We start from the raw sequence: 13672 nt of genomic DNA on the forward strand, positions 1-13672 counted from the left end.
CTGTGGGGGAAACCGGAGCACCTGGAGGAAACCCACGCCAACACGGGGAGAACATGCAAACTCCACACAGAAATGCCAGCTGACCCAGCTGGGGCTCGAACCAGCGACCTTCTTGCTGTGAGGCGAATTGCTACCCACTGCGCCACCGTGACACCCTTCAACAAAAATTTAATTATTGTAATTCCGAAAATTCAGTTTACCACTCCTGTTACTCTGTGTTTAAATAAATTCTACATTTGTTTTTCAATATCAGTGTAGAAAAGCTTGCTAAAACCATGGCCTTGCTTCTGCTTTTGAGCCATTTGTGTGTTCTTTGTGAACTTTGTGAACTCTGATGTGAATCCTTCTAACTCTGTGAAAATGTACACTACCGTCAGATATGCAAGATTCTGGGATTTATCTACGGTTGTCAAAATAAGGTGTCAACTGTCCTTTGTGACATCATGATTTGAATTGGCAGGGGTTTTATGGACATGAGCTCAGCAGATTACCAGACATGTCTGCATTGTTTCACTGCAGAATGCAGGTATTCTGACTGTATTTGTGTTTGTTTGTGTATATCAGACTCTACCAGGTGAAAATGGAGAAAGAGCAGTACCAGACTGAGATCCGAGACCTGCAGGACCAGCTCTCAGAGATGCACGATGAGTTGGATAGAGCCAAACAATCTCAAATAGACAGCACAGACAAAGAGGCCATGATGGAGGTAATGTACAGTGAAAAGCATCTCATTTTAAAATGACTAAAACAGTCAGAAACTACATTGTATACTGTAGATCAGAGATGCCCAAAGTTGGCCCATTGTAACCTTTGATTTGACCCACCATACCTGAGAGGAGAGTGAGAATGATGGCATTTCTAATTTGACGTTACCTTAGTTTTTTTTTTTAGCTTCAAAAAAGCAAACTGAAATGAAACGTTTCATTTAAATGTTGTAAATGAATCAGATTTTTAAAAATGTACTGTTACTCGATGGGTAGAGGACTATGCAGAAGTCATCGGCGGGCAAATCAAGGCAAGAACTAGTGTAATTAGTTAATATAAAGCAATGTTTTCTAGTTTAAAAAAATATTATTAAATAAATTAGGAATTTACCAATGGCAACTATATTTACCTTCGGCCCACTAGCCTCAATCAAGAATAGTTTTTGGCCATTTATTAGAAAAAGTTTGGGCACCCCTGCTGTAGTTACACTTTCAGTAAACCGTTTGTATTTTTCCATTACAGTTGATCAAATGTGACAGTCTATTCATTCCTTGCAAAAGATTTCTGTATCAGTGCTGTTATTTTGAATGGTCATCTAAGAACCTTAATAATGTGTCATACTAATGTGTCATACGATTTCCAAAAAACATTAAGTGCTACTTAAGTGCAATTATTGTAAACATTAAAAACCATAAATGTTGAGCACCAAATCAGCCTATTAGAATGACTTCTAAAAGATCTTGAAACAACAAAGACTAGATTAATGATGCTGACTATACAGGGTGTCAGCGGGGTCTTACAAAGTCTTAAACTTCAAAAACAAAGTTTTAGGCCTTAAGAAGTCTTAAATTCACTAAAATATTGTCTTGTAGGTCTGAAATCATTTTAGACAGGTCTTAATTTTCCTTTATGTGAAGCTACCCAATCAATCCTACACACATGCAGTCACCAACAATACATCTCAAAACTGTTCATAACTAATATTATAACACTCTATTGTGCATACATTTAGCTTTTAAAGAGTTTTTTTAAGTTAAGTGGAAAAACTATGTATACAGCTAAGGTCTGCTTGTTTTGATACATTATTTCGAATGTGTGGCTAGGAAATAACAAATTGAATTTTTTTTCCCCCACTTGGACTTAAAATCCTTAGTGTTTAGCCCAGAGATGCCCAAACTAGGGCCTACGGGCCAAAGTTGGCCCATGATAACCTTTGATTTGGCCCACCATCCCATCTGAGAAGAGAGGGAGAATGATGGGGGATTTTGGGGGGGATGCCGTTAACAGAGATTGTCATTTTTAATTTAAAATAACTTTTGTTTTTAACTGTTGAGCTACAAAAAAGCATTAAACTAAATGTTTCAATTAAATGTTGTGAATGAATCAAATTTAAAAAATAAAAAATAAATACAGTCACTTGATGAATAGCAGACATTGCAGAAGACACCAGCAAGCGAATCAAGCCAAAGAGTATTTTTTAGGTTAACACTTTATTTTGATAGTCCATTTGAGTATTAGTAGACTGTTTGCTTATTGTCTGTTGATACTGCTCCTTCAACAGACATTTAACTGACTATAAGAAACTTTGCAAGTACATGTCAACTTACACTAACCCCAACCTAATAGTCTACTTATAATCTAATGAGAATTAGTTGGCATGTAGATGCAACGTAACTCAAATTCAACAAACAGACCATCAAAATAGTGTGACTTTTTTTAGTGTTATTAATAGAATTGTTCATATTTTTTTTTTAACTGTAAAATGTTCATTATCAATTTACAAAAATGTATAATTATTACATTAATTAGAATTAAAGAATTGATTTAATTATTTTAAATATAATTAATTTAAATTAAAAGTATTTTAAATGTAATAAATTATTGTATTAAATAAATAATATAATAAATTAGATCATAAATTAGAATAATAAATTAGGAAATTACATTGAAACCTTTAGAGTTTGGTATATTTACCTCCGACCCACCACCCTCAATCAAGTTTAGTTTTTGGTTCTTCATAAGAAAAAGCTTAGGCACCCCTGGTTTAGCCATTTATAAGTCTGAAATTTAATTCGTGGTGGTCTTAAAGTCTTAAATTTGACTTTGTGAAACCTTCAGGAACCCTCCGTTACTATTTATTATTGATATTAATATTACTATTAGTTATTGATATGATTGCTATTAACAATAAATTACATTTTAAAATGTATTTTATTGAATAACGGTTATGTTAAATTATAAAAATGTCCCTATTTTCCATATTTTTATTTTTGTCTCTTTTATTTTTCTACTTTATCAAAAAATGCAGAATACTTTTGACCAAATTATAAGGCTGTTTTCATCTTTATTATAATATGACATGTTTTGAACATCAAATCAGCATACGATTTGCAAAGGTTCGTATGACCCTGAAAACTGGAGTAATAAGTGCTGAAAATGAAGAGATGTACAGTGCTCAGCGTATATGAATATACCCCTCACAAATCTCTTTTTTTAATTCATATTTTTAATAGGAAGCTGTAAAATATTATATTTGTGCATATACATTAGATTAGTCGGTACTGAAGCCAAATCTGGAGCTTATCTAACAAAATAACTTATGATAATGGTCCAAAAAATAGTACACCAACATTTATATGTTAGAGAAAATTGTTAAATGCTAATTTAAAAAAGAAAAAAATCAAGACAAGAAAAAAAAAAAAGGAAAATTTTAGTTTTGTAGTTTTCCACTTTTTTTGCAATATTTTTCTTGAATTTAATTGTATTGTCTTTCAATTTCTGAATATGTTTGGTGACAAAAATATTATTTTAATAAATATATCTGTTTAGTAAATCCAAAACACCAAAACACATTGCCTATATTCACTGAGAAATGGAGAAAAATATTCATTTTCAAAATTGGCTGTACTCAATTATGCTGAGCCCTGTAATTATCCCAGACATTTGGTCAGTAGTGCAACTTCTTTGAGGCACATAAGCTGTATATTTCCCATGCAAATTTTACACTGCAGTAATCTGTAGGATCTGTCTGCTTTGCATAGTTAGCATAATTAAGACTCCAGCCTTAGATTACAGAACCTCTAAGCATGTGTTGTTCTCTGCAGGACTTCATGCAGCTGAAAATAGACCTCCAAGACCTGCTTCTGGCCAGAGAGGAACAGGAGGAGCTGCTGAGGAGGCGCGAGAGGGAGCTGACCGCCCTTAAAGGAGCTCTCAAAGAAGAGGTGGCAACTCACGATCAGGAGGTGGATAAACTTAGGGAGCAGTACGAAAAGGAGATCCGTAAGCTGCAGACGGTGGCAGAGGATGCCAAACAGGTGATATATCACTGGCATTTAATATTGTTAACTAAAACAAACCACAACAGCAGTGGTTTCTGTGATGATAAAAACTATGTAAACATTTCCTGATCCTGTTCCCTCATTATCATCCCATCATTTCCTGTCATCACTAAAAGTGTCATGTAACAAAACAGTCACGTTTCAAGGTGTGCCCATTTTACACAAGTTAATATGATATGTTTGGGTTTTAATGAAAATCTATAAGTAATTTTGGTTAAATTTATGAATGGTAGCGTAATTAAACTTAAACCCTGTTCAGCCACAGTCAAAAACACCTCCTTCCACAGTAAGCCATTTTACTTCATATTTCTTTAAATGCTAATGAGCTGCTGTTTATCCCATCCCTCTGTGGCTGTGGTAGCCAACCGATCCATTTTTTAGGAACCAACGCAGTACACACACACAATACTATACCAACTTAAAGCTTATGCTGACTATTGTCTGTATGACTGGCATGAAGGAGCATTTGAGACCTTGCTTCAAATTAGTTTTTACATTATAATGACAAAAATGTGGGATTGCAGCAAACCATCTGGGGCATGTATAATTTAGCATATAATTTATCATTGACATTGCAGCCTGCCATTATCACTATAAAATGTATTCAATCAAACATCTATACATATGATAAGTCATACTGGTGTATTTAGCAAATGCTCCGCCTAAAGGCTGATTTATACTTCTACGTCAAGCACACACGTATGGTCTTACACAGCCTTCACGCGGTCGCATAGCTCTCGCCGTAGCTGACGTCGACTTGCACCTTTCAAAAAATTTAACTATACATCGCAATGACACATAGCACAAGTGATTGGTCAGCTTGGTACTGGTGACAAGTGTGGGCGGTGCTGAGAGCCACGAGCCCGATGGAGTGAGTGTTTACAAGTGTCGAGTCCCATGAAGGAGCTCTAGATGGAAACTGTTGTTTTGTGTTTACCTTATGATTAAAGTTGTTGCATGTCCGCCGGTTCCTGCCTCTGAAGCGAGTTTTAGCTACTTGTAGCTTTCAAAAAAATATATATATATACCCTTGGAGAAACTCGACACAGAGGAGCATAAATACCTACTGCCAGCTAGGGTTTCAGAAGTGTTATTGCAGAGCAACACAAACAGCACGCAGAAGTATAAATGCACGACTATGTGCAAGACAGGCGCCGTGGGTCACGGCGATCACTCAACGCAAAAGTATAAATCAGCCTTTACAGTCTCTGAGATGATTAGTGTGAAATCTCAGATCCACAATAATAAATACAGAATGATGATTCTTAACGTTTGATAACTGTAACCAAATAAAACAAACACAAATTTAATATGAAAAATTACTTGCATCTTTTAAACAAATTTTAAAGTTTACATCCATTAAATGTATTTTTGGTGCTTTGCATTCGAGTCCAGTTTCGTACTTAAGCCCAAAAAATTGTTTTACACAAACAATGATATTGTTCTTCTGGGAAATTCCCTTCATATATAATATCAAATACATTTCGATGTTGCCTCTTTCACAGCTGCGATTTTGTTTAAGGTCCCCTGTACGTTCCCCTTCTACATCTGAACACAGAGCAAAAAGATTAAAGTCACCATCATTTTCTGCTTTGCTATCTGTTTACACAAAGGTGCATGAGGAGGGCAGAGTCCATAGTTTGCTTGAATTCAATAGGTCAGAATTCAAATTCAAATGGGTCAAATCATGGGACATAAATACACTAACTAAGTTGGCTTTTTTTATTTTTTATTTTATTTCATCTGATGTCACCTTTAAATTTGTTTTATTGATTTGGCGGGGCAGCCCGGTGGCTCAGGTTGCTGGTTCGAGTCCTGGCTGGCCCAGTTGGCATTTCTGTGGGGAGTTTGCATGTTCTCCCCGTGTTGGTGTGGGTTTCCTCCAGGTGCTCTGGTTTCCCCCACAGTCCAAAGACATGCTATATATAGATATAGGTGAATTGGCTAAAGACAATTGGCCTTAGTGTATGAGTGTGTGTGTGAATGTGAGAGTGTATGTGTGTTTCCTAGTACTGGGTTGTGGCTGGAAGGGCATCTGTTGAGTAAATCATATACTGGAATAGTTGGTGATTCATTCCGCTGTGGCAACCCCTGATAAATAGGGGACTAAGCCAAAGAAAAAAGAATGAAATGAATATTGATTTGGCAATCTAGGTTATGATTATAGCATACTATCTATGAACATTTACTCACCCTTAATTGGTTTCAAGTCTTTGAGTTTCTTTTAAAATAAATAATAATAGTAATAAAATTACTATTGAAGTCAAAGCGGACTGGTTTCCAGCATTCTTCAAAATACTTTCTGTTGTGTTTAAATGAAACAAAAACTCAAACAGGTTTGGGACATGTGGAGGGTGGCTAAATGAAGACAGAATTTTCAAATGTCATTAATATTCAGAAATGGGGAAAACCCAAAAGCTGACACACAAGATAACAGTGTGAAAAATGGAAAGAGTTATAGAAAAAACAGGAAGAGAATAAGTGAAAGAGATAGTCGGAGGACAGATGTGTCCACACGTGTGATTAGCTCCTTCAACGTGCTTCTTAGCTCACTTCCTTTTTCAACAAAGGAACTTCCTGTGCAAAGGAGGCCATTGTTGTCTCAGTTTAGACATATTTTAAACAAAGTGTTTAATCTTGGTCAGGTGCCACAGTAAACCTAGTGCATTGTGTTTATTTCTGAACAGCTGCACGATTGGATGGCTGAAGAATGGAGGATGGTTTTACTGTTTGAGACTGATTGTGAATGATGGCTTTCTGGACATTACAGCATGCGACCAAGCCATCGGCCTAAACGAGTGTTACCGTACGCCTCTTCTTTATGGTGTCGGTGTTGATAGGAAGGCCCCATGTGGAGGAACACTGAAGGGTGAAGCTCTGAATGGAGTTTAGCGCTGCTTAATTGCAGTGGCAGGCCGTCACTAATCTAATGAGGCTCTGATGGGGCGGTTTAGCTGCTCACTCTCTCTTTCTTTGGAAATGAATGATGGGTTTGTTTCATATGCAAATAGATGAGGGAATTGCACATGGCCAATATGTGGGTCACTGTGCAGACGAGGGGTCTCACAGATGACACAATTGGGGGAGGACTGTACAAAAACAGATACTTTGATTTGTTTGATTATTCCCCAAACTTTGAGTTGGAGTTTAGACTGCTGATCAAGTGTTTCCCATTACACCCAATGCAAGTTTTGTGTGCTACATATGTGGATGGTCTCATGCTGTTGAATATAAAGGTATTGCTTTGCACTAATAGCAGGAGGGGAAGCAGAAGGGTTGTGGGGGTCACTGTGTCCCCTTCTCAGCAAGAGATTCCTGATTCTCAACGGTTAGACATTCTTGTAAATGGATTCTCTCCAGAGTTCCGGTAGATTTCCTTGTTTGCTTGTTCACTTTACAAAAACAATTGCTCATTATTATGACTAAGATTGATTATGGACAATACTGTATATCAGATGATTACTTGGACGTGTTTATATTTCTGGGTGGGTCTTCAAACATGTCCAATTGTTGGTGCATTCATTTTAGTTTTTTACTTTTCCAGGCGTTAGTTCTTAGTCCAGAACTTTGCAGAAGTGTCATAAATTAGTTTTGTGTACAGGTTAATAGGCTACGAAACCTTGTCTTAAGGCACGGTCAGATCACACGATTATTATTGCTGGTTACTATCTCACTATAAACTATGTATAGTCACTATGTCAGATTATGCAAATTATTATTATTTTTTTTTCTGTTGTTAAAATCTTGATCTGTCATGGGTAACAAATGTGCCAGACTTCACGTTCTTTCATGGTCAGTCATCCCGTGACGTCTACGACAAGCGTTATTTCCCAAAGCACTTGCAAGTGTCACTATAACAATATTTCTTATCTCAATTTCATTTTTTATTCTTATGTCAATCTTAATAAGCACTGATGCTTGCTGACATATGTCAGGTATTTTGACCATCAAAGCATTTATGTGACCAAATTACAGTATTATTTTGGAATATTATTACAATTTAAAGCATTGTTTCAGTCTTCCTTGTCATATGATTTTTCAGAAATCATATATTAATATTATTATTATTATTATTATTATTATTATTATTATTATTATTATTATTATTAAAAAACAGTTTTGCTGCTTTAGGTTTTTTATGTATTTTCTTTGTTCAGAAGTTCATGATTCGCACTCATTAAATAATGATAAACACGGACATTTGGGCACAATGCCTTCCTCAGTGTCACACTGAGGAAGGCATTGTGCCCAAATGTCTGTGTTTTGTATCACCTGAAGAATGTAAAATAAAAACTATGCAAAGTAATTATTTAATGAGTGCAAATCATGACCTTCTCAATAATATTATTGACAAGATTAACGCACCAAAAAAAAGCTTTTAAAAACCGTGAGCATGCAGTGCAAACTGTATTCCTCAGTGTATTTACTTTGTAACATTATTAACAAAGCAAAACATAATAAAACTAACCTTTTGATTGATTATTATTAAGCCCTCAAAATGTAAATGTGAAAACAAATCACAATTCCCTCCAGCCTACTCTCTACAGCTGCTCTGCTCCCTGGATACCAGTCACATCAGTCAAATCTGAACCAGATTTCGCACCGTTGCTGCTATCAGGATGTGTGGCCTATGGTGTATTGACAGAAGCGCCGGCCTGTCAGTGTGCTGTATTTGTTTGTTTTGTAGGCTGTGGCTGATACTGAGCGTTCCCCGTCTCCTTGGGGCTGTTTGGGGAGCCGGCAGTCTCACAGGACGTGGTGTGTTTCCTCAGGTGATGATAGCAGTGGTGATTCAGCTGGAGAGGGGAAGTGGAGGAGGAGATAGAGGGACAGAGGGATGTGGAACAGTGAACAAAAACAATGAAGAGCAGCCATATCAAAGCAAATACAGGCTTCAAAGAGATTATGTGCATTTGTACAAAAGTTTTAGGTCAGCATTAAATTTGTTGTGCAAGTAATAGTATAATGACCATGTATAATTATTTCTCATTCTCTTTAAAAGAATGCAACCAGACAATACTTGTTGGAGTTGGAAGTTTGTGGTCTAATTGTTTGAGACATGAAAGAGAATGAAGAGAGAGGTAAGACTTTAGTGTATAATGCTGGAAGCTCTCTCCTGGTTTGAGCTGCATTTCTGCCAGTGCTGTTTGCAATATGCTCTGAATTGATGGCATTGTAAATGCTGAAACATACAGACATGGACATGTCAGTCCTTCTAAAAAGCGCGCCTTGTAATTCTTTTATTTTTCAGCAAGATAATAAGCCCATACCCAGGGGTGGCACGGTGGCTCAGTGGTTAGCACTGTCGCCTCACAGCAAGAAGGTCGCTGTTTTCTAGTTCCAACTGAGTCAGTTGGCATGTTCTCCATGCGTTCGCATGGATTTCTGCTTCGATTTCCCCTTACAGTCCAAACACGTGCTATAGGTGAATTGGATGAACAAAATTACTCATAGTGTATGAGTGTTTGTGTGAATGCGAGAGTGTATGGATGTTTCCCAGTACTGGGTTTCTGCTGGAAGCACATTCCGCTGTGTAAAACATATACCGGAATAGTCGGCGGTTCAGTTGGTGACCCCTAATAAATAAAGCACTAAGCTGAAAGAAAATGAATGAACATCTGAGAAAACACTGACAATCATGAAATGGCCTCCATGCAGTCCTGCCCTAAACAGTTCAAGTTGTGTTTGGTGTCAAAGTCACGTTAAATACAGACATTTACTTGAAGATGTAATTTTACATGCATTCATTTCTACATAAATACATACGAGGCTTGTGACTGTGTCAAATTTTCTTGTTTCGAAGTTTTTATCACTGTATATAGTATTGTTGTGATATTGACCAAAGCTGCAAAAAAGTTACTTTAACAAGAATAATACCCAAAAAATACTTGTAATGCTTGTAATAGTGTAATGCTTTATTGTATGTGCTCTAGGGCTGGCTGGGCGATTTGGCATTAAATCAAAATCTCTATTAATTGAACATTTTTAACTTGATTACTATTAATGAACCATTATTTTATATATTTATTTTATGTTTTTGCCCTCGTAGTTCACTGACAAGTTTTGTGCAGTAAAAATGCCCACACATTACAAGTGAGAGATTTTTGAATGTAGGGTGCATTGCTTGATTTTAAAATAATTGATGTAAACACACACTATCTGTTATGTATGATTCTTTATTGAATATCATTGCTGAACAACTGAAATTAAAACACACATTGCATAAAACGTGCTTCCCCATGCCACCCACCCTTGTCACCACTACCAAACTGACCAATCACAAAGCTTGCACTATGCATCATTGTGATGTGTAGTTACATTTTTGTAAGAGGTGCGCAGGTATACGAAGGCTGCGCCTGATCGTACGTGTGCGCTTGGTGGAAGTATAATATTAAAATAATATAATAAGTATAAATCATAAAATAATAAGTATAAATTAGCCTTAACAGATCGGCTTCACAAGACTCCACCTGGTAGGGATAGTAATTGAAAAAAATTCACCTTGAAAAATTTGATCGATTATAGGATCTGATTGTCGATTTCGATTAATTTTTGAGTAATCACCTTGCCGTAGTGTGCATGTTTAAAGTAAACAAATGACTCAACTTAATAAAATTTCATATTGATTAAAAAGTGCAATATGTACACATCTGCACCCACAGAAACTGCATAAACCTCTTCAGATTTTTGCAGATTTTTACCCCATTCAATCCATTCATTTACTAATGTAAATGTATATTAATTCAGTTATAATAAGAGTTTCAGTAATATTATTGAATAAAAGGCTTTTGTTTAGATAACTTATGTACAATACAATTTGTAAAGTAATATTTTCTTCCAGTGGATGTATTATTTGAGACCTGCTGTAGCTTTGTTCAATAAACAAGTGCTTCTAATAGGGTTTGCATTTTTAAACCTTAACTTAAAAAAAATCCTGCCTAAATTTTATTTAAGTTTTCAGCCTCTGTACTCTCAAAATCATTCCACCTAAATCCATACATCTTTTACTAAATTTTGTGTAGAAATAGCAGAAAAAGTCTGCAGATTCTGTCTAAATGCTTTCGTAGTTTTCACAGTGAGTTTAGTTACCTAATGCTAGCTATTGAAGTCTTAATGCACAGTGTTATCAAACAATAGGCCTATAAGTAGTCAGGCCAATAGTTCAGCATGCAGTAGGCCAAAATAACATGTACAAATGTTCACGTTTGAACTATTAAGATTATCATTTAAATCTTCTATCCTTTTTTGCTGATCTGCAAATACAATCTGAATATTCTTAAAAAGCACTCTAAAAATAAATAATTATTCAAGATAAATATTAATAGTGTGCATGTTCATTATCATCATATATTGAATTATTAAATATCTGCATGTGTCTAATCCATAAATAAAGAGACTAACATTTTAAATGGATAATTATGTGCAATACAGTGCAAAAGTATGCAAAGCAAAAGCATTGGTGCCCTAAACCATTTGCATAGTACTGTACATCTCACCCTTCGGCTTAATAATGACAAGCTCAGTCGGCAGCATTTCTGTGTCTTGATAGACAGTGACAATGATTATATGCGATTACTGTGACAGTTTGTAGTCTCCATATAAACAGCAGCCCTCATGCGTGACGCACACTCTGTGTAAGTGGGTCATTTCAGGGTCCTCACTACAGCCTGGGCTCAGTCCAGCTTTGGCCTGGATTCTTCTGCCTTTGTTCTCGCTGTCCCACAGAGCCAGAGTGAAGAGTAGAGTCCTGGAGCCCTAAAAACCCCCAGCCACGAGCTCAGCTCAGGGGGTCCTACCCTCAGAGTTTACATCTTTATAGGATTAAACGCAGAAGCGCAAGGCTAAGGATTCAGTCCAGGCTCCAGCTGAGTGGTTTGGTTTTAAAGAGAGGAATGTGATGGCTGATGATAGATCTGTGATTGTCACTGAGGGGTCTAGTGTCGTAGTTACATTTTGAAAAAGTGCTTTAATTTTATGATATATATATATAGAGAGAGAGAATTTTTTTTTTTTACTTTTACTTTTAAACTACTTAGTAAATTACTATTTCTTAGAAAAAACTCCTCAATTACAGTAATTTGCATATTTGTAATTTGTTACTTTACACCACTGACTATACAGTAACAGTAATCATAAAACTTAAGACACATAACAAAAACTAACTATAATGGAGACCACCACGTTGCACTGTAGCTAGTAAAACTAGTTCCTATTCAGAGATTCTGTAACTATAGGCAATAATATGTAACTTTAAGGTACTAATATGCATTCTTTAGGAGTGATCAAAATGTGTTTCAAAAGTGTACAAGTATATCAAAACAAGTGAATCAAAGTTTCTAAAAGGTGTAAAACTTTTATACAAACTTTCTTGTTTGTTGCTGAAATTAAGTAGATATATTTAGTAGGGTTGCACGGTTTACCAGTACTATAGTAGTATCGCAATACTGTGGCTGAAGTGACTAAAATGCTCACACGTTTGTGCAACAATAGATGATTTATTTTAATAGTCTGTGGAGCCCAATAAGGTTAAATGTTTTATGACGTTTCAAACACACATCTGAATCGGTTAATTTCTGTTCCTCTCAATAGGTTTGCTACAACAACTGCTACAATCTATGAAAAAAAGTGCATTTTTAAATTACTTTAGATTGTTAAGACTGGGGAAAAAACAATCGATGAAAAACCCAAAATAGCAACAGGATTTTTTTTTTTTTTTACAAATGTTGTTTGGTATAATTTGTATCTTTATTTTAAAGTATTTTTTGTGGTAGTTAGATACAAAATAAAAAAAAAGAACTAATTCATTTTAGGTTAAGTGACGTGCAAATGATACTTTTTTCAATAATAAGGAAATTATAAATTAAATTCAAAATCTATTATAATGTGAAATATAGCATTTCTGACAATTTTCATTATAATTTGAGTTATATCAATTACAATATCGCAATACTACTTGGTATCGTGATACTTAAGCTGGTATAGTATTGTAAGATGAATTAATGGTATCGCGACAAACCTAATATATAGATTTGAGCTCATCCCAAAAATCACTCATGTGACTGCATTTATAAAGTAACAAGTCCAAATGTGTCCTTGGCCACCTACTTGCCTGAAACATTGTTTCACCGAAACAAAAGGTTTGGTGGTAGTAAAAAAAAAAAGCTGGATAAGATTTGTGCAGTTCAGCCTCCACAATGCCTTCCTGCCATCAACAACACCCTCCTCATTCAGAGAAAATGTTTTCTTCTCGCCCTCCATGAAGGACGAGAGGAGGTTATTACAGACGTCTTCTATAGCTGGAAAGAAGCCAGTGCTTTTCAAGCAGCGCTTTTTCATTTCCAGCTTGAGCACCTCTCGCCTATCCTCCGCGCTTCGTCCTGCTTCGGCACATTCATGTGTATGTGCTCTTTGTTTAGGAGCACAGCTATTGTAACGTATACCACCAGGATGCAGAAACAGACCTGCTGTTGTTTGGAGCTGGAGTGAAGCTGGAGTCTTTAGTGTTGCTGTGGTATTCAAAGGCTGAACACTTTGTGCCTGTCTGATAAAGTTTCAAGTACCTTGGATGACCTGTCGCTTATGTTTCTATGGTCATGTTTTCTTATCTTACTGTCGAGTCACAGTTC

The 13672-nt window shown here is 36.0% G+C and overlaps 1 protein-coding gene across 1 annotated transcript in view; it reads left to right on the forward strand.

Annotated features, from left to right (window-relative positions):
- cgnl1 (cingulin-like 1) overlaps positions 1-13672 on the forward strand; it is a 70287-nt gene that overhangs the window by 12422 nt on the left and 44193 nt on the right. Inside the window, exons 7-8 of the mRNA XM_056462095.1 lie at positions 565-706; positions 3810-4022. Coding sequence (XP_056318070.1) covers positions 565-706; positions 3810-4022 — 355 coding nt within the window. The remainder of the gene's footprint in view (positions 1-564; positions 707-3809; positions 4023-13672) is intronic.

Source organism: Danio aesculapii, chromosome 7 (assembly GCF_903798145.1).
Source record: "Danio aesculapii chromosome 7, fDanAes4.1, whole genome shotgun sequence".
NCBI classification, from domain to species: Eukaryota; Metazoa; Chordata; class Actinopteri; order Cypriniformes; family Danionidae; genus Danio; species Danio aesculapii.